This window comes from Penicillium robsamsonii (genome assembly GCF_028829455.1).
Source record: "Penicillium robsamsonii strain IBT 29466 chromosome Unknown utg000002l_segment0_segment0, whole genome shotgun sequence".
Lineage (NCBI taxonomy): Eukaryota > Fungi > Ascomycota > Eurotiomycetes > Eurotiales > Aspergillaceae > Penicillium > Penicillium robsamsonii.
The window spans coordinates 3,392,480-3,419,397 of NW_026643220.1; the positions used below are offsets into that span (position 1 = coordinate 3,392,480).

The 26,918-nt window shown below is 40.9% G+C and overlaps 4 protein-coding genes across 4 annotated transcripts; 2 read left to right on the forward strand and 2 right to left on the reverse strand.

Annotated features, from left to right (window-relative positions):
* Positions 1-6,477: 6,477 nt before the first annotated feature.
* Positions 6,478-8,942, reverse strand: N7447_004537 (uncharacterized protein; the record flags this gene model as incomplete). Its single annotated transcript, XM_057228812.1, has 2 exons — positions 6,478-6,770; positions 8,765-8,942. The coding sequence occupies 2 exons, from the start codon at positions 8,940-8,942 to the stop codon at positions 6,478-6,480; spliced, it is 471 nt and encodes a 156-aa protein (XP_057088153.1).
* A 2,823-nt stretch (positions 8,943-11,765) lies between these two features.
* Positions 11,766-17,437, forward strand: N7447_004538 (uncharacterized protein; the record flags this gene model as incomplete). Its single annotated transcript, XM_057228813.1, has 3 exons — positions 11,766-11,887; positions 16,888-16,948; positions 17,429-17,437. 3 exons carry the CDS (start codon positions 11,766-11,768, stop codon positions 17,435-17,437), a joined length of 192 nt encoding a protein of 63 aa, XP_057088154.1.
* Positions 17,438-17,824: 387 nt separating this feature from the next.
* On the reverse strand, positions 17,825-18,760 carry N7447_004539 (uncharacterized protein; the record flags this gene model as incomplete). The annotated part of the gene is made up of 1 exon (XM_057228814.1): positions 17,825-18,760. The coding sequence occupies one exon, from the start codon at positions 18,758-18,760 to the stop codon at positions 17,825-17,827; it is 936 nt and encodes a 311-aa protein (XP_057088155.1).
* An 866-nt stretch (positions 18,761-19,626) lies between these two features.
* Positions 19,627-21,675, forward strand: N7447_004540 (ankyrin repeat-containing domain protein; the record flags this gene model as incomplete). The annotated part of the gene is made up of 1 exon (XM_057228815.1): positions 19,627-21,675. One exon carries the CDS (start codon positions 19,627-19,629, stop codon positions 21,673-21,675), a length of 2,049 nt encoding a protein of 682 aa, XP_057088156.1.
* Positions 21,676-26,918: the final 5,243 nt, after the last annotated feature.

A 26,918-nucleotide genomic window follows, 5' to 3' on the forward strand; every position in this document is an offset into this window, starting at 1 on the left:
CTTAGCTTATTAAAGAATGCTCCCGTTTTCTTCTGACTAGACTATTACCGTTTTATCGTTTATTAGATCAGCCTTTATTAGGCTAAGGAGATCTTTTAGACTTAATTAATCACATAAGACATAGAACCCGCATAATTTCGGTGAAATTAGGAAGCTCTATCCGTTCGATTAAATCACATAGACTATTAACTAAGGTCTTATTATTTAACGCGTTATCTGTAGTAATTACGATTACTCGATTTATAATATTCTGCTGCTAAAGAACCTTAAGGAGAATGTCTGCGAGGTTAGAGCTTATGTGCTAGCCGTGAACTAGTATAAAACCTAGAAGGATCTCATGATAATCCTAAGTGGTATCCATATAATAGCCTATAATTACTATAAATACCTATTAGAAGGGCGAAGTCTAATAATCAAGGGTAATTAATAACTTTACTCTAGCTAGGAGTAGAGAAAGAAGCTTTTACTACTCTGTGTGGACGATTAACTAGAGCCGACGCCGCGCGGTCTTTAGTGATAGAAGGGTAAGCTTCTATAATAAGATCTTTGAATTCTTTATACCGGAGGACCTCGAATGGAAGACGTGAGTTCGCTATGAATTTAACTTAAGCTCTTTCGAGTCGCTCTTAGTTAAAGACCTTATGGGTAGTTAGGCGAGTGGTTTAAATATAATAAAAGTATTAGAATTAGATATATAGAATGCAGAATTAGATGTATATAATACCGTAAGTTCGAGCGATTACTATATATCCTATTTATATAGACCCCTTTTTTAATGCAGCTATATATATGCGACTAGATAAATGCGTAGCGAGTGACTTCGAACTATTTACTGATAAGGATAGGTATAAAATTACTTTTCTATATCTCCGACAGAGTGCCATTAGTTTCCCAGTTTAGAAGTGGGCTACTTAATTAAAGTGCTCCTAAGCGGTAGAGGTATACCTTATATTAAAGTTCACTTTATATAGCGGAGGGTATAGTTATGCACCTACTATATAACGCTACCACTTACTAAAGTCGGCTTTATTAAAGTCTAAAGAACCCAGAACCTTTAATGTTTAGGACCGATACGACGGAGGGTTAGAGGAATCGGATTAGGCTCTATTTAGATGATTAAAGATTCGGGCCCGCTATAGATCGGCTGCTGGCTAATTAAATGATCTAGCGTAAGGGGCTCGTTAAGGATACTAATACTATAGACTAAAGAAGGTGGAGGGTTTCCCGCTTAGGAGAACGAAACCTAGGATAATGGGCTAGCCTCAGCATATAGTTTATATTAAGACATACTCGAATCATAATTACACTAAAATGGAAGAGGGTATAAAAAGGATATCTCTAAGGCCTACCTTTATAATTAGGAGAGTCGCGTCCAGCTACTAGCAGATTCTAAATAATAAGTAGCGCGACTACCTATTATAAATAGGTAACGACCCACTTATTATTTCTCACTTATTAGTTTATTTAACGGGACTCCCGTGGGACTCTCGTGGGACTCCTATATAAAGGGGAAGTTAATAGATCTGGGGGTATCTAGAATCCCCCATAACTTTAATTAGAAAATCTTCACTTTTAAACCTACTTTATCCTAAAATTCTATAATAACCATATAGTAGAGAATAGTGATTCTAAGATAAAAATAAATAACTTAGGGGTAACGTTTCTTATGGTATAGGAATTAATTATATTTTACTATATATTAATCGAATTTTTGCTATCGTAATAATATATGAGAAATATAGTCTAGTACCTCATGTGAATATATATATATTACTTACCCACTTCTACTAAATACTATGTTTATATCTCTTTTATACCTATGGGCGATAACAGTCTATTATATAACTTTTTTTTTTCAGAGGAAGATACTTTTTAATATAGACTTAAGTCATTTATGCACTTAATTGCAGACCATGTCATATAAAAAAACCACGTTAGTTAACATTGAAGGTAGGGACGCTTATACACCTATAAATAACAGTATTTTATTTGATTACTTTGCAGATTTATGCAGCCGAAAGAGGAAATTTTTGGCAAAATTATACTAGCGTGGGACCATATGGGAGTCCCATAAGTCCCACGGGAGTCCCATGGGACTGACAGGGTTATGGGACCGGAATTTTTTTAGTCCCATGGGAGTTGGTAAGGCCTAGATTAAACCACTCCTTAATGATTCTAGGGTCTTTATATTTCGCGCGCTTATAGGTATACCGTTTTAATAATCGAGAGGAGACGAGAGGACGCCGTTTTATAAAGTTATATACCCATTTTTCGCCGACCGAAAGAATCGAGGTAGTTCCACGCTTTTAAAGAAGATCCGCTATTTCTCGTACCATAGAGGGCCGGGGGGCTGCTCTACGAGAATTCATAGAGAGAATCCATTTTTAAAGAGACTCCTCTTTAATTTATGTTAATTTAGACGAATTTACGCGAGAATTCGCGCGGTTTTATGTACCACTGAGGCGGCGGCGAAGGGTAGTTTCGGGTACGTTAAAACGGCGCGCCACTTCACGAACTGAAGAGATTTCTTTATTCTTAAAAGCCTGGATAGCTAATAAGACCCTACCCTCTTACTCTGCTGAATTACTAGAGGATCGGGAGCGAATTGGTGGCATGGTGGGTGGTTGAATTGACTAAGTGCTAATTCATGGACGCGTTTTGGGTTAGGTGCGCCACTCGCTTGCGTGCGCCGCTCGCTTGCCGAATACGTTATCGGCTATTTTACGGTGTTATAACGATTATATAATCGACTAGCTAAAATAAATATGCGGACTCGGATTAACTATATCGATAAACTTAACTTCCTCGAAATATACCCCCTCGCACGAATCGAGGCTTTTAAATTAGAGACGATTAAGAATAGCTTTAAAGCAGCTGGTTTAGTACCTTTTATACCTGATTAAGTGATCTCGAAGCCAGATATTTAACTTCGAACCCCTACCCCCCCTCCGAGTAGGGGGAGCGATTAGGACCCTAAAACGCCCTCGAACTACGTACGTATAATTATAAAAGTAAGCTTCGTTAATTAAAGCTTTAATTTATATTAGATTGAGGAGCCCTCTAAGCCCGCTAAATTACGCGATAAATCAGGTTTTAAAAGCCTATTAAATCACTATATAGTCTGCTACTTTTCTCGAGAAAGAAGTTAGTGATTTACGCGCCGCTAACGAGAAGCAGAAGTAAAAGCGGGCTAGATCTCGAAGGCATATACCCTCCGAAGAAGGACTCTTAGTCGAAGAAGCCTCTGCATTAATTATGTAGTAATAGGAAGTAGGTGAAGCACCTCCCCCGGATCCCAGTGTACCTAGAGAATCGGCTATTCAGCCACGTACGCGCCCCCCCCCCCGGGGGGGTGTGGAATATGCAGATTACCAGGGCATAGAAGAGAAACATGTCCAGATAGACCAGTTAATTAGTTGAATTAATTTAATGGCGTTTTGGTTAAGATAAGTGGAATTAAATTCATAGGGTTAGGTTTGCTGATCCACTCGGTGGTGTGATCCACTCGGTGGTGAAATACGTTAGATTATATCTGCTAGATAGGGTGTTCGGATAATATGAACATTACTCGATAAGGCCTATTAAAGCGAGTTAATAAGGGTCTTATTATCTAATGCATTATCCGTTATTAATTTAAACACACGATCCTACATATTATGATTAGTAAGTATCTCTAAGAGAACACCACTTAGATTAGCACTAGTGTGAGCACCTTCGAGGGGTTTAAACCTAAGAAGCACCTCCTAGTAGGACTAGTTAATGTTAATAAAATAGCTAGTGATAGCTATGAATGCTTATCCGAATGGTAAAGTCTAGTAATCTAACGTAATTAAGATTTTTATATCTACCGGAAGCAGTTTAAGTGTAGAATCTTAGTAATCCTTAACACGAGTAGATAGTCGACGTCGAATTATATTAGTAGAGGGGATAGATAGGGGGCTTAGGGCCGAGTGTGCTTCTGATATTATCCGCCGAAACGTTAGATACTCGATAAGGTGAAAGGGATGTCGATTAATCGTGAGAAATTATAATAGATTATCCTCCTAAGCTACCTTAGAGAAAACCTCTCGGGTAGTATTATCCTATTTTAATTAGTGGTACGAATCGTGCTAGAGGGATATCTATACTATTAACTAAATAAACTTATCGAGTCCCCCTCGTTACTAACCTCCACTTATAGCCCTTTTATAGGCAGAAGTCCTAAGATGCCTAGTTATAGTAGTTATACTATAACGGGTATCTTTCCCGTTCGCATCTTTTTTAGCTATATAAGGATGCTTAAGGATCGTAGAGTAGTGCTTATATAACCTTTAGGCTACTATCGCTACTATAGGCTACCTAGGTAAAGTGGTCCTAGATATATAAAAGATGATTTAAGTGCTATGCGACCTTACCCTTTAATCTATAATTAGTTTATAACTACCACTTTACCCATTATTAGTGATTCATTCTATCGTATAAGAAATATAACATTTTCCGATCGGGTCTAACGCGTTTAAATCGTTTAAGCTATAGGAGTAAGGGAGGGTCGTCCGGTCGAAGAAAAGCCGGGATAGATATATTAAAAGTTTATTAGCTTATCGAGGGCGTAGCTAGGTAATTAGAGGATATAAGGTAGGGTAAGTTCTCGTAGTTACCTCCGAATTATGATGATATAAACTCGGACTACTAACTTTAGGACATCGTAGAGTTAAAAAACCTGACATAGTTAGGGATAGTGGTAACTCCGCGCCGTTAACATCTTTATTGTCAAGAAATGTTGTCGTGGAAAAGTAAGTGGTCAAATGCTCTAATATGATAGACTGGGGACATGTAGCCGTTCACTGGCCAAATAAGTGTAACTTTTAGGCACTTTAACAGATATGCGGCTTCGTTTGGTCTTGGCACTCATTAGAAGTGCCTTGCATTCCGGTCTCTTCCACTTAAACCAACTGTCTGATGGTATCATGTAGGCTTCTCTCGTTCGGCTTTGATTAAGTGGGCTCTTCCTTCGAATGCTTAAAGAGGACATGACGTTTGAATTATTGCGAAGGACCGTCTTTAGATTCTGGCGAGACCGAAACCCCGCATACAGCAGCGGACGTACGCCGGCAAGCTTACTCCCCTAAGAAAATGATATAAGAGGACCCCTCACGCGCCGAAAAAGCATTTAAGTAGATCGTAAAAAGCTGCCATTTGGCTATACGCGGCGCTACTATTATGCGCCAGGAAAACCGCGAATTACGTGCCGCCAATGCGAAAATAATCCAGAAAAGGAAGCGTACGAGGAATCGAATAGCTTATAAAGGCGGAATATCGGTTTTAGAGGCTATGTCAATGGTTTTAGGATCGGAAATAGCTCATGAAGCTAGCTCAGGTCGTCGAAATAGAGCTTCATCGCCGACGCCGAATCGGACCAATAAGAGGAGACCACGGCAATGCAGCGTTTGTAAAAATGTAAGTCAGAGGAGAAACAAGTGCCCGGAGAAGTCTGAATGGCTTCAATTTTACTTAATTCAGGTTATGGTTAAAAATTCAATAATAATGGTAGATATAACATTAACGTATTTCCCGGGCGAGCTGCGCACCTCACCCAGCTTATTAAATTCAACTATATTTATCTCAACCAAAACACTACCAAATTACCAACTAAACTGATTTATCTAGCTAAACACCTATTTATTTTATGCTATATTTCTCCACAGCCACTACACTTTGGTAGGGCCCGTGGGGCCCGTGTACGTGGTTATAATGCCGGCGAAGGGCTTCTTCGCTGGGGGGCGGGGGGGCGGTAAGTGCTTCCACTAGTTTAGTAATTAATTGAGAAGCTTCTTAGACTGAGAGGCCTTCTTCGGCGGGTATCTGCCTTCAGGATCGAGTGCGCTTTTGCTTCTGCTTCTCGTTAGCGGCGCGTAGCTCCTTATTTTCTTTCGCGAGTAAGAGAGCGCTATGCATCATAAGGCGGAAGCCTTTTATAAGTTAGTTTAATGCACGATCTGATGGGCTTAGTTAGACTTCCGCAAAACCCAACTGGACCCGGACCCAACCCGGACCCAACCCGGGCTGGGTTGGGTTTTGGGTCGAGATCTCCGACCCAGTACTGGGTTCTGGGTCGAACCCTTTAACCCAGTACTGGGTTGGGGCCCCAAATTGGGTCGTAAACATTACAAACATACCAAGATCTCGGATTGCATTAGTTATGCGTTTTCCAGCTGTAATTTTGAGTATTTGACCTACGTTTAGCGCGGTGAATTCAGGGTCTAGTAGATCAAATTCGACTGCATGACCATCAGATTAGATTTGTGTCTATTCTCATTGCTAATGGTATTCGAAGATATCATCCTCCCTGCTTTTCCGTTTCCGTCCTGAGGCCCGAATCTGCGTCTGGTTCGGTGGTAATGATGGATCAGGCCAAGCATCATGTTCACCGGCACTTATAGGCGCCTCATCTAGTTCTATAAGATCCTGGTTCTTATCCTGATTATATATCTCAGCTTCCTACTCCTCTGTATCACTTATCAGATTATCCTCCATCAGGTCAATCTTCCCCTCCTTCTCTTCTTTCGCTGCCTCGATCTCATCCCACGTAAAATACTCCTTAAGAAGCTTCGCCTCGTGCTCCTCTATATTAAATCTTGACGTACAAAGGAACATCATCAAATCTTTAATAGTCTTTGACTTCATTCTACCACGGCGATAGTGGCAGATATCCCGAGCGGTATTGAATAGACGTTTAACCCCTGCGCCAGTTACTGGGAACGAAAGGGCATCTCGCGTAAGTGCAGCGATAGCTGGGAAGCGAGATTAGTGTTCTTTCCAGAAAGTGAGGGGATTTATAGAAATAGTATCTATTTAATTAGTATTAGGTTACTAAAGGGAATCAATCATTAGGTTCACTTACCACTATTAAGGTATTAACTCATTTCATCAGACACTGGAAGCCGTGCTGGATCTTTGCCAGGTCTAGGCCCAGTAAGCATTGAATCAAGCATCGACGATGGTCTAGCTATAGCGATAGACCTTCCTAAAGCCTGGATATCACTTATAAGCAGCGCTTGATATGGTGTAAGGGCTTCGCGGAATGAAGCTCGATAAACATCTCGCTAATGCTGATCCCAGTCGGCGGTATAGAAGAATTAAAACTTATTTACCGGCGTAAGCATAGTGCTAATAGCATAGATATGCCCTCGGATACTATTAGTTTAAGAGTAATACTCATTAAGCTTCATCCGCCCAGCTTTAAGTGCATTAAGCATCTGTTTCTTCCATATAACCCGCTTTCGTCGGAGCTGCTTCATTGATTGTTTAAGATGAGCAAACAGTTTATTATAAATCATAAACACATAGTGGGCTGTGATGTCTCGAGTCTTTAAAAGCTGTGTTATATAATCAAAGAACGGCTCGGTGATACAGAGCAGATAGTCGATCTGGCGCCATTCTTATTCACTAGGAAGCATCTCCTCATAATCATACTCCGTACAGAATAGAGTAAAGATTCTGCGTAGTCGCTTTACCCGACGAAGCATTAAGTATGTCGAGTTCCACCGGGTCCTTACATCTTGGATTAGAATAATCTTAACATCGGTTATCTGAAGTCCACAGAATGTCTCTCGACGCTGAGGACTCGCGTTAATATAAACTGCAAGATAGCGGATCTTATTTAATGTGGAAGAGATCTGATATGAATTAGACCGTTGCTTCGCATTTTCCCGGGCGAGGTTTAACTGCTTCTCCGTCCACTTTGTCTCAGTCGAGTCATTCGTGGGACCTGCCTTGATCCGAGAAAGAAGCTGGTTCAGACTAAGCTGAATAACGTGGGTAAGGCATGGGATTCGGGTAATGAAAGCTTCATCTGGTAACGCTTGCTGGAGAGTAGTAGCTAACGTCTTGTTATTCGATGCATTATCCGTCGTTAATCTAAATACCCTATCGGTGATTTCGTGCTCCACGAGGGTTTCTAAAAGAACACTACTAAGTTTATCACCGGTATGTGAACCGGAAACCGGTTTAAACCCAAGAAGCACCTCGCGATAAACCTAATCGGCGTTAATAAAATAGCCAGTGATAGCCATAAATGCCTGCGAGAAGGGAGACGTCCAGCAGTCAAGCGCAATAGATATCTTAGAGCGAGGGGGTAGCGTGCGAAGGATACGCTGTTATCGATCTTTGACTATGCTTCCGAGTCGGCGACGTATAGTATCGGCGGAGGGGAATTATAGAATGGCTGGGGCAGAGCGAGCTTTGTGGAATAGACGTTTAAATGATGTATGTTCGACGAGATTGAATGGCAGGCGGTTTAGGGTAATGAATTGGAGGATATCTTCTTCCCATTCTTATACTGAGAATGGTATATTGGCTGCATTTTCTGCCTAGGAGGTCGAATCGTTATAAATCAGTAAGGATATAGGTTTATAGGGCTAGGGGTTATACTTTACATCATTCTGTAGAAACTTTGTAATCCCCGAATTTATCTTATTATCCGATCGTATACATCCAGCTGTCTTAAGATGCTTCGTGATCGTTGATGTGCCATGGTACTGCACTTTACTACCTATACTACCTGGGCTGGTAGAATAAGGATGCTCTAGGATCTTACCATAACGTTTGCACATAACCTTTGGTGCCCCATTGGCGATTTAAGCGACCTGGTGGTAGCTATCCCAGACCTCTGTATGGCGTTTCGAGTCCTAATTAATCTTGCTTTTCATGCCATATTCAGTCCCTAGCCACTAGTCTACCTATTCCGAATAAACCATCTTGTCGTAAAGAAGAAATGTCTTCCTACGGTCGGGACTAACGCGCGTAAGGGAAGAAGGAACCGGCGTAGGAGTCAGACCACCCGGTCGGAGGAAACTAGATTCCCAGGGTTCTTGGGTCTGTATACTTACGGAGGGAGTAGGCACTTGTGAATTAAGTTCCCCATAAAAGGACGATGCGAAGTCTGAAAACTGGCTTTGAGACATGATAAAAGGTCAGCATTAAGATGAATGATTAAGTAAGGGAGGAATTAGAGATCATAAACATACTATAAAGGTTATTAGTAACTTTAGGAGTTAATAGATCAGACGGACTATATCCGGCTAGATTACTATACTATCCGATTGGTCTATTAAGCTTATAATATATGGGTCTGACCCAGTAACCCAGCAATAACCCAGCGAAAACCCGGATAACCCAGTTAAAACCCAGTCAAAACCTAATTCCCACCCCAGTTTTATATAGATCCCTTAAAAGATTTCATCTCATAGGGTCTCTAAAGGTCTAAGAACCGCTAATTCAAGATACAGCAGGGTTTGAATATCTATTCTATAATATAAATGTAAATAAGAGAGCCTACTTTCTCACTTAGTCAACAAATAGTATCAAAAAATGAAGAAATGGTTACCTTTTCTTTTTACTCCTAATATCTATTAGAAAACGTATACTAGGTTTATACATGTTGAATATATATTTCTATAACATCAGCAGGGTGTATCTTCCCAAACGCCCCATACACTCTATTCTATGTGAAATATGGCATCTTAAGGGGTTTTTGATAGTGAAATAGACAGATTCCTACTATTTACATAGAGATTTCTTATGATTTTAAGTGGCTTCTTGGTAAGAAGAGTTGAATTCTTAGGTATGAACCAAAACATGGGGAAAAAACGGTATTCTATTTGGACAACCAAGCAGGTTTATACCAGAATTTATGCCAAAGTTGGGTCCAACTGGGTTATTGTTGGGTTTATTGGGGCCCCAGTACTGGGTCCGGGTTGGGTCCGGGTTACGAGGTTTCGACCCAACCCAGTACTGGGTTGGGTTCTGGGTCGAAGGTTTCGACCCAGTACTGGGTTCTGCGGAAGTCTAGGCTTAGTGGACTTCAAGATCTTATACGAAGTAAAGCTTTGATTAATGAAGCCTGCTGTAAAGGTTTACGATTACTAGGTGTAAGGCCTATCAACCGGGTAAGATACAATGACTTAGAGAGGAAACGAGGATATATTGTCTGTGTGTGCCAAGACTAACTCTTACCAAAAGAAGAGGGGATTCAGGGGAATCCTGGACTATGTGTGTCCCTATGTTCACGTGGGAGCCATGTGACTATTCCTTGGCAGTTCGTTCCTGATACGTGATCGATGCGGGTGCGATCAGGTGATTCCGTCTCTATGTTATAAGGATATTTATCCGTTACACCTGCCGACGTAGTTCTTTCTCTGTAGCTGGCGTTTTAGGGTGAAATTCCGGCTTAAATCGCTCCCCCGGCTCGGGGGGTTAGGGTTCGAAGACGAATATTTAGCTTCGAGATCACTTAATCAGGTATAAAAGGTACTAAACCAGTTACTTTAAAGCTATACTTAATCGTCTCCGATTTAAAAGCTTCGATTCGTGTGAGGGGGTATATTTCGAGGAAGTTAAGTTTATCGATATAGTTAATCCGAGTCCGCATTTTTATTTTAGCTAGCCGATTATATAATCGTTTTAACACCGTAAAATAGCCGATATCGAGAGGCTATAAAAGGTAAGAGGAGTAAGGTAGTATACAGATCGGTATAACCTTACTTTACTCGTAAATCTCATCGAATTTAGGGGTTAAATGGCTTCTATGTCCGTTAAGTATTAAAAGTTAATACCCCCCCCCCCTTCGTACGCGAAGAGTCATCGGAATAAAGAGCTTTTAGAGCTAGCGAACTCTAATTTCATTAGAGGTCTAACCGTTTAGACTAACTTTAAATCGGTAGTTATCCGGAAGGCTATCGAACTAAGATCTTTATCTTTAAAAATCACATACAGAGGGAGGGCCTACCCTAAAGCATTCGTACATTTAATAGTAGTCACCTATTCACGATTTCTAGGTTATAAAACCAGGCGCTAACCGTAGAAATCGCTCCTCATAACTACCTTAGCTATAGCGATTAATCCTATCGCGAAACTAGTCTTATCGAAGTTATAAACGTTATCGGGATCGATTCCGAATTAAAGGATTATTTTTTAAATAAGATCGAACCACTCTCGAATAGTTTTTAGGTTTTCGCATTTCACACGTTCGTAATTATACCGTTTCGAGAATCGGGAGGAGAGTAGAGGACGTCGTTTAATATATCTTATAACCTAATTTTCGCCGACCGAAAGAACCGGGGTAGTTCCGCGCTTTTCGAGAAGATTCGCTATTTCTCGTATTATAGAAGGCTAGGGGGCTAATCCACGAAAATCCATAGAGAGAATCCATTTTTAAAGAGATTCCCCTTTAATATCTGTTAATTTCTAGTAATTTACGCGGGTTTCGGAGCGATTTATGAGACGGTTCCGTAAAGAGGAGAATCGCACTTTAAAACGACGCGATACTTCGCGTATAGAGGTAATTTACTGGTTTTTAATGGCCTAGATAGCTAATAAAAGCCTACCCTCTTACTCTGCTGAATTACTAGAGGATCGGGAGCGAATTGGTGGCATAGTGGGTGGTTAAAGTGGTTAAGTGGTAATTCATGGACGTGTTTTCGTGTCGCTGATCCACTCGGTGGTGAAATACGTTAATTAAGTCTGAACTAACTTCTTAATCGCTTAAAAGCAGTCCCTTAGAATGATATAACTAAGACTAATAGTCTAATCGTTAATTAATTCTCGCGAAAGTAAATGCCTAAAGTAAAGACTGGAGTATATCTCATACTTTAAATACGGTACGGTATCTTACTATTTATATCCGGGCTAGTCCTTAACGTCGCGAAGCATTTATTAGTCTTTAGCCCTTAGAGTAGGCACTTATGCCACTTTAGGATGTGAAGACTAGGTAGAACTTGACGTTTCTTATGCTTCGCCGGGTAAAGAGGCTCCGTAAATTCCTTAGTACATTCTATATAGACTATAACTACGAGGAGATAGCACTTATAAGGATGAATAGCGCTAGATCGATTACCTTCTTTATCTTATTGTGAAGGGCTGAAGCTTTATTGATTCAATTAGGCTAGGCCAACATGCTGTTTACATCAATCTTGGAGAAAAGGTAACTAACTATCTACTGGCGATGGGGGTTTATGTATGTTATGGGCACGTGCCTCACGTGATCCAAGCCGGGCTCTGGCCCGTTACACTTATAAAGCTATTCTATGAATACACTCTTACGCTTTTAAAGACCCGAGATATAACTATATATCTAGTATTCTAGATCTATAATATATTATTTAAGCACCTTAAGAAGTCTATTACGTAGCTTTAACGAAAGCGTGTCCTATATAGACTTCGGCAGAACCCATTTTGGGTCGGAACCTCTGACCTAAAACCTAATGGGTTAGGTTTTGGGTTCCGCCCTCTATAACCCAACCTAACCCAAAACCCAATGGGTTAAACCTAATAACCCAATAATAACCCATTTAAACCCATTTTTGCATAAAAGATAGGTCTTAGCGTTCATAATAATGCTAAGTCATTTAAATAAATTACTGTTTTTTATAGCTGTTCTGGTTTATTCATTAAATATTGCTACATTATCATAATATTAAGTTAGAAAATTTATGTAATTACCCTGAATTTAAAGCTAATAGGCTTTATATTATATTAATTACTGATAAAAATTCACATTAATCATAGTATAGTGGTGTTCTATTAATTTAAGCATTTATTAACTGTGGACTATTAAAAATATATATTTATGGTAGAGGGGAGTATGTATATATTATAGGATAACTATGAATATAAATAGAAATATCTTATCCTTATTTGATTTTATATATAATTAATATTATATTAAAGCTATATTTCTCTTCTCTTATATTTTCTGACCGCGGTCGGAAAATCACTTCTAGGAGGTAGGTGTATATATTATTATCTCTGACCGCGGTTAGAAAAGCTCTTCTAGGAGGGTAAATGAAACATTTTTAAGGGATCTTCTGGGGGAGTGGGTTATGAATAGGTCCTCTTAGGTTTTAATAGGTTATGAATGGGTTCTCTTAGGTTTTAATGGGTCCTATTAGGTCCTGTTAGGTTCTCTTAGGTTAGACCCATTTAAATAGAGCTTATATAGCTAATTAAATAACATTATAGCTTATACCTTTTAATCTATCTACTTTACTATAGGACTAAGGTGTTTACCGTTCATATACCCTTCTCTTATAAGTATATACTCTCTCTGCCTTTCCCCCTTATCTCTATAGTATTCCCCCTTTCGGTCGCAATGTCCTAAAGCCAGCATTCTGACTTTTTACCTACTCTTTATGATGCGGATATAGATAACCTTAGCTATCTTATACCCTCTTCTCGAGGTCTAACCCTATCTAGTAGCCAGCTTATAATTAAGCCTTTTAATGCTATTAATACTAACTTCCTTCGGCCCTCTAACCTTTTACTAATTCTACACTCTCTTACTCGCGTTAGCCCCGATCGGAGAAAGGCATATGTGCTTTATGATAATATGGCATATAAAGAATGGGTTAAGTGGTGGCTATAAACCGACTATAGGCAGAAAAGTAAGATTTCCTAGGATTTAAATCGTAATTTAAATATATAGAGTAACTTCGACTAAGTTATACATCTTATCTTTAAGATTTATAATGCCCTCTTTAATCACTTTTTTAAAGCAGAGGCGCTACTTAAACGTAAGCGTGTTCTATAGAAATCAGATATACTTAAAGCACCTATAGCTAGTCGCTTAAAACTTAATGAGTACTACTCTTAAACCGATAATCTTAAAGGACATATCTATATAGTTAGGATAATGCTAGCACCTAATAGCAGATTTTAGTTCTCTCTATCTAATAATTAGGAGCCTCACTAGCGTGATGCCTACCGGAAATCGTTCTTAGAATTATTAATTCCGTATTAAGAGCGTCTTATAATAAATCAAGGATCGACTAATACTCTAATAATAGTATTATCTAGTTCTAGGCTAAATAAGATACTAAAGAGTAATAAGATATCTATAAAGCTAGCTAGTGATAAGATAACTTAATACCTCGATAGTGGTATGTTCATAATCTATTTCTTCCCTATATAGGATAATACTAATATATTTATACTACTAACGTATTTCACCACCGAGTGGATCAGCGACACGAAAACACGTCCATGAATTACCACTTAACCACTTCAACCACCCACTATGCCACTAATTCGCTCCCGATCCTCTAGTAATTCAGCAGAGCAAGAGGGTAGGCTTTTATTAGCTATCCAGGCTATTAAAAACCAGTAAATTACCTCTATACGCGAAGCATCGCGTCGTTTTGAAGTGCCATTCTCCTCTTTACAGAACCGCCTTAATGGTCTCATAAATCGCTCCGAAACCCGCGTAAATTGCCGGAAATTAATAGATATTAAAGAGGATTCTCTTTAAAAATGGATTCTCTCTATGGATTCTCGTGGATCAGCCCCCCGGCCTTCTATAATACGAGAAATGGCGAATCTTCTCCTCGAAAAGCGCGGAACTACCCCGGTTCTTTCGGTCGGCGAAAATTAGGTTATAAAATATATTAAACGACGTCCTCTACTCTCCTCCCGATTCTCGAAACGGTATAATTACGAACGTGCGAAATGCGAAGACCCGAAAACTATTCGAGAGTGGTTCGATCTTATTTAAAAAATAATCCTTTAATTCGGAATCGACCCCGATAACGTTTATAACTTCGATGAGACTAGTTTCGCGATGGGATTAATCGCTATAGCTAAGGTAGTTACGAGGAGCGATTTCTACGGTCGGCGCCCGGTTTTATAACCTAGAAATCGTGAATGGGTGACTACTATTAAATGTACGAATGCTTTGGGGTGGGCCCTCCCTCCGTGTGTGATTTTTAAAGGTAAAGTCTTCCTCGAATCTTAGTTCGATAGCCTTCCGGATAACTGGCGATTTAAAGTTAGTCTAAACGGTTAGACCTCTGATGAAATTAGAGTTCGCTGGCTCGAAAAGCTCTTTATTCCGACGACTTCTTCACGTACGAAGGGGGGGTATCGACTTTTAATACTCGACGGACATAGAAGCCATTTAACCCCGAAATTCGATGAGATCTATGAGTAAAATAAGGTGGTACCGATCTATATGCCACCTCACTCCTCTCACCTTTTACAGCCTCTCGATATCGGCTGTTTTGCGGTGTTAAAACGATCGTATGGTCGGCTAGCTGAAATGAAAATGCGGACTCGGATTAACCATATCGATAAACTTAACTTCCTCGAAATATACCCCCTCGCACGAATCGAAGCTTTTAAATCGGAGACGATTAAGAATAGCTTTAAAGCAGCTGGTTTAGTACCTTTTGCACCTGATTAAGTGATCTCGAAGCTAGATATTTAACTTCGAACTCCTACCCCCCCTCCGAGTAGGGGGGAGCGATTAGGACCCTAAAACGCCCTCGAACTACGTGTAATTATAAAAGTAAGCTTCGTTAATTAAAGCTTTACTTCGTACTAGATCGAGGAGCCCTCCGAGCCCGCTAAATTGTGCGATAAATCAGGTTTTAAAAGCCTGTTAAATCACTATGCAGTCTGCTGCTTTTCTCGAGAAAGAAGTCAGCGATTTACGCGCTGCTAACGAGAAGCAGAAGTAAAAGCGGGCTAGATCTCGAAGGCATATACCCTCCGAAGAAGGACTCTTAGTCGAAGAAGCCTCTGCATTAATTATGCAGTAACAGGAAGTAGGTGAAGCACCTCCCCCGGATCCCAGTGTACCTAGAGAATCGGCTATTCAGCCACGTACGCGGCCCCCCGGGGGTATGGAATATGCAGATTGCCAGGGCATAGAAGAGAAACATGTCCAGATAGACCAGTTAATTAGTTGAATTAATTTAATGGCGTTTTGGTTGAGATAAATGGAATTAAATTCATAGGGTTGGGTTTGCTGATCCACTCGGTGGTGTGATCCACTCGGTGGTGAAATACGTTAGATCTAATTAATATTAAACCTCTTTAATTCTGGCGGGAGAACTAATCTCGTTTCCCTACGATCGCGTTACTTACTCGCGATATTCTCTCTATTCTAGTAATTAGTACTAGTGTCGAACGGCTCTTTAATACTACTTAGGATATTTATCACTATCGCCGTGGTCGTCTAAAGTCCGAAATAATCGAGGAGCTTATGTTATTTCTATATATAATAAGATTTAATATTAAGGATACTAAGGTAAAGCAGCTTAAGCAGTTCTTTACACTAGCTGAGATTAAGTCGGCGAAGGAGCAGAACGATGAATATTCAGAGGATACTAAGCTTAACCTAATTAGTGATAATGAAGAGGAAGAAGGAGTAGATAATAGACTACGAGAGATATCTCCTTATTTAATAGATATAGATATAGAGGTGACAGAGCCAGAGTTACCAGAGACTATAACTCAGAGACGGGCCTTAGGGAGGAAGCGTAAGAGCAGGGCAGATAAGGATTTCGAGTAATATTAGAGAAATATATCCTGATTTAATTATTTAATTTATTCTTAATTTATTCTAGAAGAGCGCTATAAGTAAAATACTTAATATTATAAGCAAAAAATGCATTAATTATACAGTTACACGCTAGAAGTCTGTTTATCTGGTTTACACTATATTAGGGCCCTAATGGGTTACCTAATGGGTTTTGGGTTATGAGCTATAACCTAAAACCCATCATTAGGTCGAAGCAATGGACCCAAAACCCATTTTGGGTTAGGTTAGGTTGGGTTAGGTCCGGGTTAGAGTGGGTTGTGCCGAAGTCTAGTCCTATAGAAATAATAGATGCTTTCCTCCCTTAAGGCTAGCCGATTAAAGCTTAATAAGTACTATTCGCAGATAGATTATGATCGTGATTATATCTATGCGATTAGTACTATGCTAGCGCTAGATAATAGGTTTTAATTCTTTCTCTCTAATGATTAGATAAAGGAATAGCGTGATAAATATTAAGCCTCATTCTAAGATACTATCTTACCTTACTAAGAGCGTTATATTACTAGTTAAGGCCTACTAGTCTCCTCTCCTAGATTAAGGCTAAGCACGGCTCTTTATAATCTACGTCGCCTAAAGAAACCTAAAGCGAAGCCAGTTAGTGATGAGATAACCCAGTATCTTAATGGTGGTAAGTTATGCTCTTCTTCTAGTCTTATTTCGATGAATATCTGTCACTAATTATATATAGGTATCCTTAATTCTACGCTGCTACCATTTTAGCGAGAGAACTATCGCCGTTTTCCTGCGATTACTTCGCTTACGCGGGATATTCTTATAATTCCAGTAACTAGTATAGGTGTGGAACGATTATTTAACACTACTCGCGATATTTACCATTATCGCCGCGGTCGTATGAAGGCTGAGACTATTAAATAGTTAATGCTGTAACGGGCCAGTGCCCGGTTGATATCACGTGCGCGCACGTGACCTCCCGCCCATCCCCCTTTATTTATGTTCGACCCCGTCAGCTCCTACTTCTCTCCTTAAGCTTTTAGATAACTGCAAACGGCTTAGTTGGTTTGAATCAAGACTGGCTACGTCCCTTCACAATTATAATATATAAGTATTCTTTAGATTCTATAATTTCTATGATAGATTTATTAAAGGATACTCCTATATATCTTTACCCTTTATATTAATACTTAAGAGGTTAAAGAATAGGAAAAAGCTAGGGAAAGTATAACTTAGCGCTACTAAATTATTAGCGTTTTAATAGCTAAAAGCTTCTTTTAAATTAGTGTCTCTACTACACTATTTTAACACTAAGAAATATACTAAGCTAGAGATAGACGCCTTAAACAAAAGAATAGGTAGAGTGTTATCCTAGCTAGATAGTAAGGGACGATAGTACCTAGTCATATTTTAGTCTTAGAAATTCTCTAGGATAGAACTACTTGGACTTCGACAGTTGTCAATATATGCCATTTGTACCATACGTTGTTCGTACCACAGATCTCTGTCAAAACCCATTCATTCTTGCTCATTCTGGAATTGCAAATCCCACACCAACGTTGCGAACTCGATGAGGTCCTGTGTCCCAACCACAATGTCACGTTCCCTGTGATTCTCCGCTGGTCGTCGGAATAGAAGGTGAAAGGGTATGAGGAGCTGCGGTGTGGGCTGGTTGGGATTAAAATAGACTTTGCCATCGGAACTCGATGTTGTGATGGTAAGGTCTGTTTTTCTAATAGGTCTGGAGACCGCTTCATCCCACTCCCATTGCTGGATAGTGATCTGGGGAATTTTGGCATGGACCTTGACTGTGAAAGCCATGTTAGCCTGGCCTCTTGCTGGATCTACCCAGTAGTGGGCATCACGGCGAAGTTTGGCAGGAGTCTCTGACGATGCGACTTCTAGAACCACCGAGGGCCTTTTAGGAGCTCCGTGGGGAGGTCTTCGTGGACCCCATCCCCCGTCTGCTTCCTTTCTTGTGCCATCTTCAGCAGTCAATGTCGTCGATCTCCATGAGAAAATCGCCTTTTGTAGGCCTCTTTCCTGGAGGGCTAATATGAGCGTATCGTGAAACACCGTTGCGGCTTGCTCGTGCGCTGGTACAGGCATCTTCACGATAAGGAGGTGATCTTTTGGATTGAAGGATATCCTATCGTGAAAAGGAAGATCGGCTGATGAATCAAGGAAGTCGTGTGCAAAAGTCATAGGGTCAATGATGAAGATAATGTGATCGTTCTGGGTGCCTTCCGTCTGTGGCTGTCTAATTGAATCGTCCTGGCCTCTTTTGTAATTCGCCTGTACAGCAGGGAAAGAGCTATAGAGACGACTACGCTCAAGTGAGATGATCTGCCAAAAGTCGTCCATACTGCTGTAATGATATACATTGACCGAAGAAGGTAGTTCTTCGATATCCAGAGGGTCATGTTGGCTGGCGCTGTTATGAGGCTGGGCCATCTTGGCAAAGAACGCAGGGGATCAATCACCACAGAAGAAAGCTAGGCAAGAGTGAGCCAACACAGTGCAAAGTGTCAAATGTAAGCTTAAAGAGAGTGTGGTGTAGAGGACTATAAGACTATTTCTGGATATCCACGGAAGTGGCTCAGCAAATAACCTCATTATGACTGTTACGGCAGTCTAATATGGCCCCAAGCCTAAAACCTGGTTTCTCCTATATAACTGTCGCACTGCCATATTCACCGCATTCCGTACTGCCTATTTACTAAATAAGGAAGAACCTTTTTAGTGTTAATAATATATTACCCTTAGTAGACTGCGAATTGCCTGTCCATAGGCTCCTAGGAGGTGCCTATCGCCCGTCCACAACGCCTATCGCCCACGGATATACCTCCACCGGTCAAACGAGCGCAGCTAAGATGCAGCGGACAGGCCACTCAATTACCTGGTGCCTTAGTAGATATCTTTTGAAATATAATGGCGTTTTGGTGGAAAATATTATAGTCTAAAAATAGAGTATTTGGTAGGATTCACCGCTCGCATGTGAATTACATTAGCAAGTGATGATTGATTCTGTTGTTGAACTCCGTCAAATGTCAAATATGGCGCCTCTAGGCCCCATATGATTACCTTAGTTTTCATGTGGTCTAGTGGTAAAATATGCTTTTTTTTTTCCCACAAACTCCACAACACATGGCCCAAGACGACCAGGGGATAAGCATAACTAGAGAAATGTCCGACGACTAGAAACCCTTTCATCGCTATCAAGTCTTGCTTTCTCAACCAGTCATGCGACTTTAGTAAAAGCTCTGATAGATCACGCCCTCTCCTAGTTATATACATCTATCAGCCTGTTGAACGCGACCATGCCCCACCTGCTCTCCCTACCGTCTGAGATCTACCGTCTTATAACTGAGCACCTGGACTATGCATCAGAACTGAATACGCTGGGGAAAACATGCCGAACCCTGTATGGGCCGGCCAATCTACTCCTCTACTCTCATTTTGTCAGAGATCTCTCTCCTAAAAGCTTCTGCCGTATCGTCAAAAACCAAAATGCGGACGCGCTGCGGAAAGTGCTTCCCAGTTTCATGGAGCTCGAGTGGCATGAACGGTTCTTCGATAAGGAGGATCTATCATGGGAGGCGGATGCAGCTAGCAGCTATGTGGAGATTATCCAAATATTTGTGAATCTCTACGGGCCAGGGCAAACTCTCCGTGACATTGCCAGCGATCCCAAATCTGAGTTTTTTTCCCCAACTGCCGAGGACCGAGTCATGTTCAAGCTCCTAGCTGATGCTGCAAAATCCAGAATTGGCGAAATAGCCTTGAATGTCGCAGCAGCAAAAGGATGTATAGACTGCGTCAGATTTCTACTTTATTCTGGTTGCAAAGTGGATGCTGTTGAAAACTGCAATCGGACCGCTTTGTGGAACGCTGCACATTACGGCCAGTTGGAGGCGGTAGAACACCTTCTCGAGGCAGGTGCAAACCCGAATGCTCGTGGGTTCCTGCAAGAGGGCTTCCCCAAAACTCCTATTTACTATGCTGCAATGAACAACGACGAAGCTATGGTGCGGTGTTTGCTTCAGAAGAATGCCCATCTAGGAACCCCCGGGGAAATCAATGCTTATGCAGTGGGTGAACTAGCCGATGAGGGTAGAGAAGCACTCGCTACGCTGATGTTGGAGCCCCTCGATTTAGATACGAAATTGCCCCAGCTCTCTCCAGATCAAATGACCTGCTTTCTCCACTATGCAGTTGTGGTTGGAGATGATGCCACTATTGAAAAATTTGGTTGTCCTCCTGCTGCGAGGGAGCTTTCCTCGGTATTGAGGATTGCAGCAAAGTGCGGCCGTGCACATAGTGTGAAGACTTTGCTTGAACGGTGTGCCAATGTCTTTCCGGAACGGGAAGTCATACAGGATGATTGCCACACAACGATTCAAGTGGCGGCCCAAAACAATCAACAGTCTGTAGTCACTGTGGTGCTTGAGCATGCCGAAAACCATGCGATAGATACTGCAGCAAGGGTCGGGCTTCTAGCGGCCGCAGGAGCAGGACACAAAGAATTATGTCAGATCTTCGTGGGGAAAAGTGCTCTTAAAAAGTCACAGTCGAGTCAAGTGGACCAGTCCCAAATTTTAGGATCCGCTATATGGTCGGGCGATTGTACCCTTGTTGAGCAGATACTGGATGAAGGCAACCTTGGTCCCTGGACTATCTTGTTCTCGAGTGAGACTGTCTTTGAGCTTATCTGCTCCAGCAGCTTCGATCTGTTCAAGATGATTCTTAAGCGAGGTGTGGTCCTTGATCCAAGTGATTTGGTTTGTCGGAAAGCTCTGTCGCGCGCTACGATCTCTAGACGGACTGATATTAGCTCGCATTTCCTACAAAATGGATTTGATGCCAACGATCTCTTTCCACTTCCGAATGGAAGTGACAGACTGCTTTTTATTACCGTGTCAAGTCTTTACGGAGTGTACGGAGAAGATCAAACATCGTCGGTCATTAAGTTTCTCCTCGATCACGGTGCCAAGGTGGATGCAGTGGGGATCGAAAACCGGACTGCTCTAGCCACTGTTGCTTGGACCAGGAGGGATTGCATCAACATTGCCCGGGAACTTCTTGATCTAGGTGCTGATCCCCTACTGGGCTTCAAGGAGAACACGAGTGCTTTACAAGGTGCCATTGAGACCCAGAAACTTGAAATGGTTGAGCTGTTTTTAGAAGTTATAGCGGCTCGGGGTCACCAGTGTGACGGTTTGACTACCTTCATCGCGCGTCATATCGCGAGGTTCGAGATGCCCGAGAAGAGCCGGTTGAGGCGCACGGAGTGGTGGAACTCCTTCTTCCTTCTTAGGGTATTGAGATCGTATTATTGGCGAACAGCGGTTCCAATGTCGATATCATAAATTCTTTGGTTAGACTTAGGTGTTAATAAAGAGCATCTCTTAAATTCACGTGAATAAACGAGTCCATATGTAGTATACCATATGCTTATGCTTTACTGTGTCGTCTGTTATCGGATATACACTTTCTGCCATTGAGAGCTGACCGAGCCTCCTGGAATAGTTAGCCTGTTGAACAACTCTTGTCCAATTCGGCCTCGTTCACCATTTCAAAGTTTGAACAATGACCATAATTATGCGCAAGCACACGAGGTAAAGTTTTCGGTCCATAGGGTAAAAGCCCCAAAGAGTAAAAATCCATAGGGGATTTCTGACCCAGGGCATGGCTCCGTTGTCGGGTTGCCCTGAGGATTGGTGGCCCGGGAGTTACCCGTGCCTCGGGGAATTCCTACCCTGGGGTCTGAAATCCCCTAAGGATATTTACCCTTGAATCTCAAAAGCCTCGAGGGCAAGTCGGCGGAACAGGAAATATCAGGATAGCCAACACAGCATGTTAACTTTAGTGCCGTATGTCCTTATCTTCCGCCGGTTTGATATCTATTGTATATTATGTATCATAGTACGGAGATTCATCTGGTTGGAATACTTGGTGGAAGTATGGCATGGTTCCTCGGACTCACTTCTTAATTCTTGGCTATTTTCACTTGGTAACTGAAGACTTTCTCTGCCACAATGTCCAACCAAAGATTGTCAGAGCCGTAAGCAGCATACCAGCAAGGAAACACACCCAGATCAGATTTGATACCAAAAGTCCTTGGTGGCCGTTGTCATTTGTTTGAAATGCGAAAAAATTGGACCTAAAGAAGGTGCAGACCAAGAAAGCTGGAAGATAAAGCATTGTTAGAATTGCAATAGTCTTCATTGATTCGCTGTCCTTCTTTGTGTCTCTCGCAGTGTAGGTATTTTTCCTAGCAATTTCAAGCGAAGTAAGACCATCGCGTGCTGCAGTAAGATTATAGAGCTATATTTAATTCTTAGCGGGGAGAATGTTTAAAATTATGTTTATATTACTTACCAATTTAATAAGATTTTGAGACCTTTGCCTGCGATTACTTAACTTCCGGCAATTTTATTCGCAAGAATACCTTAGGTATAAAAACGCATCCCTCACACGAGTCTCTGTGTTTGACTCGAAAGTGCGCTCTCTATCGAGAAGAACTAAGTCTTCAGAAAGGCGGCCTAGATCCACGATCATTTTATTGATTAATGAGATATCACGATCATAGGAATGTTGTAAGGTTATCAGGGTACGTAAATCCCATGTAGACCCTGGATGTGCTTTTTAAATCCCTTAACGGTTGCCATGCTAATCAGAGATCCGTCAAGAAGTTGCGCTTTAATAGTAAACAGCCTTTATAAGCACGTTTTCAGCGGAAGGTCTCTCCCACCGGCCACATAATAAAGAATAACGAGATGAATCCAGAGGGGATGCAGTAACAAGTCTCGTTCCTTCGATAGATTTTCGATGGACCTAATGGCCTTGATAGTTACGCAGTCTCTTTCTGGCACTGAGCCTGATGGCAGGCGTCATTCTGAGACCAAGTAAATTAATCGCTTTCTTCCCAGCTCATACCTGTAGTACACAAGGTTCGGTCTGCGTTTAAACGATTGCAGCTGCACTTTAGAACCAATATCTTGTTTCCGGTGTTAGAGTATTGTCCGATTAGAATTGCCAGCACTATATCGGATATCTTGGACTGATTAGTGATTAAATCTGAAAGATGTCTTTAAGGGACTTACCTAATATACGCTCATATTCCGAACCATGAAATGCAGAATGATACGAGTGGAGCCGAGGTGCTCTGAGATCTAGGTCTAGACTGAAGATAAAATCACCATCGCCCATAAACTTCCTGGCTTCGTTCAACGTATCGGAGGATTAAACACTTATTGTCAAGGGTCATTCATCCATAAATATGTAGAGGATCTTACAGGATTAGAGATTATAGTGCATCTGTCTCAGTATCCAGCTCTTTTTTAATCACTTTTTTGAAATAGGCGAAGTCTCCGACTATGATAATGGTAAGTCAGCATATACATCAAATCAACTTAGAGGTTAACATATAATCTTGCTCCCTTAATAATTTCACTTCGGTCTTTTCTTTGCCACCGGTTATTAAATGACACAGTGTCAGGAACCCAATATTCTGGGCGTCAACTAGTCAAAGAATGAGCTAGGCATCATGTGTGGTATCGTATGAAATTATTAGCTGACCTTTCTTTGAGGCTTCGGAGGCCATTATATGTGGCATATTACCAGAACCATGTATCAAAAGCTCCTTAGAAAACTTAATTGGGGAACGACATCCAAGGATGACTTACGGCCCTTGGAGTCCAGTTATATAGTGGAAAATAGTCTTCCAAGAAACGTAAGATTACCTCAATCATGATTAGTAGGAGAATCAGCACCTGGAAGGGAGCGCCAACTGAAGCGCGCGCGATCTAAACACACTTGATTGGCTATTGGATAATCAGAGTATGCATGTTACATTATTAAAACCCCAGATAGTGGGGTTTATACCAATCAAATATCAGGCAGTTAAAAACGCCTGGAGTGGCTGTTGTGACAAAAGTGAAACTTGGGAAGATTATGTGACGATCTAGGTATTCTGTCGTTCCTGACCGCTTCTTTCCTGTTTACTCGGGCGTCCTAAGCGAGTGGGTTATTACTTGTAGACTTCGGCAGAACCCATTTTGGGTCGGAGTCTCCGACCCAAAACCCAACCCATTGGGTTTTGGGTTCCGCCTTCCATAACCCAACCCAACCCAAAACCCAATGGGTTAAACCCAATAACCCAATAATAACCCATTTGAACCCATTTTGGCATAAAATATGGGTCTTGGCGTTCATAACAATGCTAAGTCATCGAACAAAATTACTGTTTTTTACAACTGTTCCGGTTTGTCTGTCGAACATTGCTACATTATCACAGTAATAAGTTAGAAATTTTATATAATTACTTTGAATTTAAAGCCAATTTACTTCATATTATATTAATTACTAATAAAAATTGAGATTAATCATGGTATAGTGGTGTTCTATTAATTTATGCATTTATTGAATGTAGACTGTTAGAAATATATATTGGTGGCAGAGGTGAGTCTATACATATTTGAACATAAACATGAATAGAAATAGAAATCTCTTAATCTTAATTTATTTTCTATATAATTAATATCATTTTAAAGCTAAATATCTCTTTTCTTATATTCTTAATTAATATATCTAGTAATTAATGTACTATGTAAATTAAGGTGGTTTATAAATGATCTCTATACTCTCATGTGTACTCCAGATGAAATATTTCTGAGTGATCTTCGGGGGGAATGGGTTGTGAATGGGTGCTCTCGGGTTTTAATGGGTTATTAATGAGTTATTAATGGGTTATATTGGGTTTTGATGGGTTTTAATGGGTTATGATGGGTTTTAATGGGTTATGATGGGTTATAATGGGTTATGATGGGTTATGAATGGGTTCTATTAGGTTCTGTTGGGTCGGACCCATTTAAATATAGCTTATGTAGCCAATTAATTGATCTTATATCTTATATCTTTTGATATATCTACTTTACTTAGCCTATTTATGTGTCTATTGTCTGAAACCCCCTTTTTATAAGTATATACTCCCTCTGATTATCCCCCTTACATCCCCTGCAGTATTCATCTTTATAATAATCATGTCCTAAAGCCAGCATTCTGACTTCCTACCTACCCTTTTCGATGGGGATACAGATAACCTTAGCTATCTTATTCCCTCTTCTCGGGCTCTAACCCCACCTGGTAGCTAACTCACAATCGAGCCTTTTGATGCTATTAATACCGACTTCCTTCGGCCCTCTAACCTTCTACCGATCCCACCTTCTCTTACCCGCGTTAGCCCCGATCGGAGAAAGGCATATGTGCTTTATGACGATATGGCATATAAAGAATGGGTTAACTGGTGGCTATAAACCGACTATAGGCAGAAAAGCAAGCTTTCCTGGGACTTAAATCGCAATTTAAATATATGGAGTAACTTCGACCAAGTTGCCCATACTAAAGATGGTGCGCTAAAGGTGATGTGTAAGCGCTGCTTAAAAATCCTGGAGCATCCTCATTCTCTATCGCCTAGTGGTAAGGGCTATCATGGCACATTAACAATGTTAAAGCATTTAAAGACAGTAGGCTGTCGTAAAGCTCAGCAGGGAGGGAAAGGAGAAATTACCAGGTTCCTTTAAAAGGTAGTAAACCCTTATATTTTATTTAGTTATTAGGTTTTAGTAACACTCTTAGATACATAGGATAACGGCTAATCGGAAGCTCCTTTTTCACAGTCAGTTTAGGAAGAGCATCTTCTTTAATTTCTTACCCTTAATCGACTTCCATTCCACCTTATTGAACATCTAACATTTCATAAGCTATTCCGATTAGCCCGCTCTGCACCATCCACCCCCCTAATACCCTCCGCTACTATAATACGCCGTCGCCTCCGTGATATCATTACAGAACGACAGAAGTCTATCCTCTAAACGCTACCTAACGACGCAAAAATCTTAATTATATTGGATTGCTGGACTTCTCCATATAACTAGGCGTTTATGGCTATCACTGGCTATTTTGTTAATAGTAATTAGGTATACTAAGAGGTTCTACTTGGATTTAAACCACTTCATGGCTCTTATACTGGTTTGAATCTAAGTGGTATAGTCCTTGAAACTCTAGTTAAGCATCATATCTAGGATCGGGTATTTGGAGTCATAACTGATAACGCTACTAATAACAAGACAATGGTTAATGCTATACAGTAGGCGCTCTCTAGCGATGTGACAGTAATCCGAATACCCTGTCTTGCTTATGTGATCCAGCTATGTTTAAACCAGCTCCTTGATCGTCTGAAGGCTATTCCTCTAAATGAGAATACAGAAACGAAGTGGACTGACCAGAAGTCATCCGCAGTAAAGGTAAATGCTCGGCATCAGACACAGAGGATCTTATATACCTTAAATAAGGTCCGCTATCTTACTGTGTATATCTATGTAAGTCCCTAACGCCAGGCGGCCTTTCTCCGACTTTAAGAAAAGGGACCCCAGCTTATTCTAATCTAGGATGTGAGGACTCGGTGGAATTCTACATTCCTAATGCTTCGTCGTGCAAAGAAACTACGTAGTTTCTTCCAGCCCTTCTGTGAGGAGTATGACTGTGAGGAGATGTTACTTGATAATTAAGAATGGCGTTAAATCGACTATCTTCTATAAATCACTCGGCC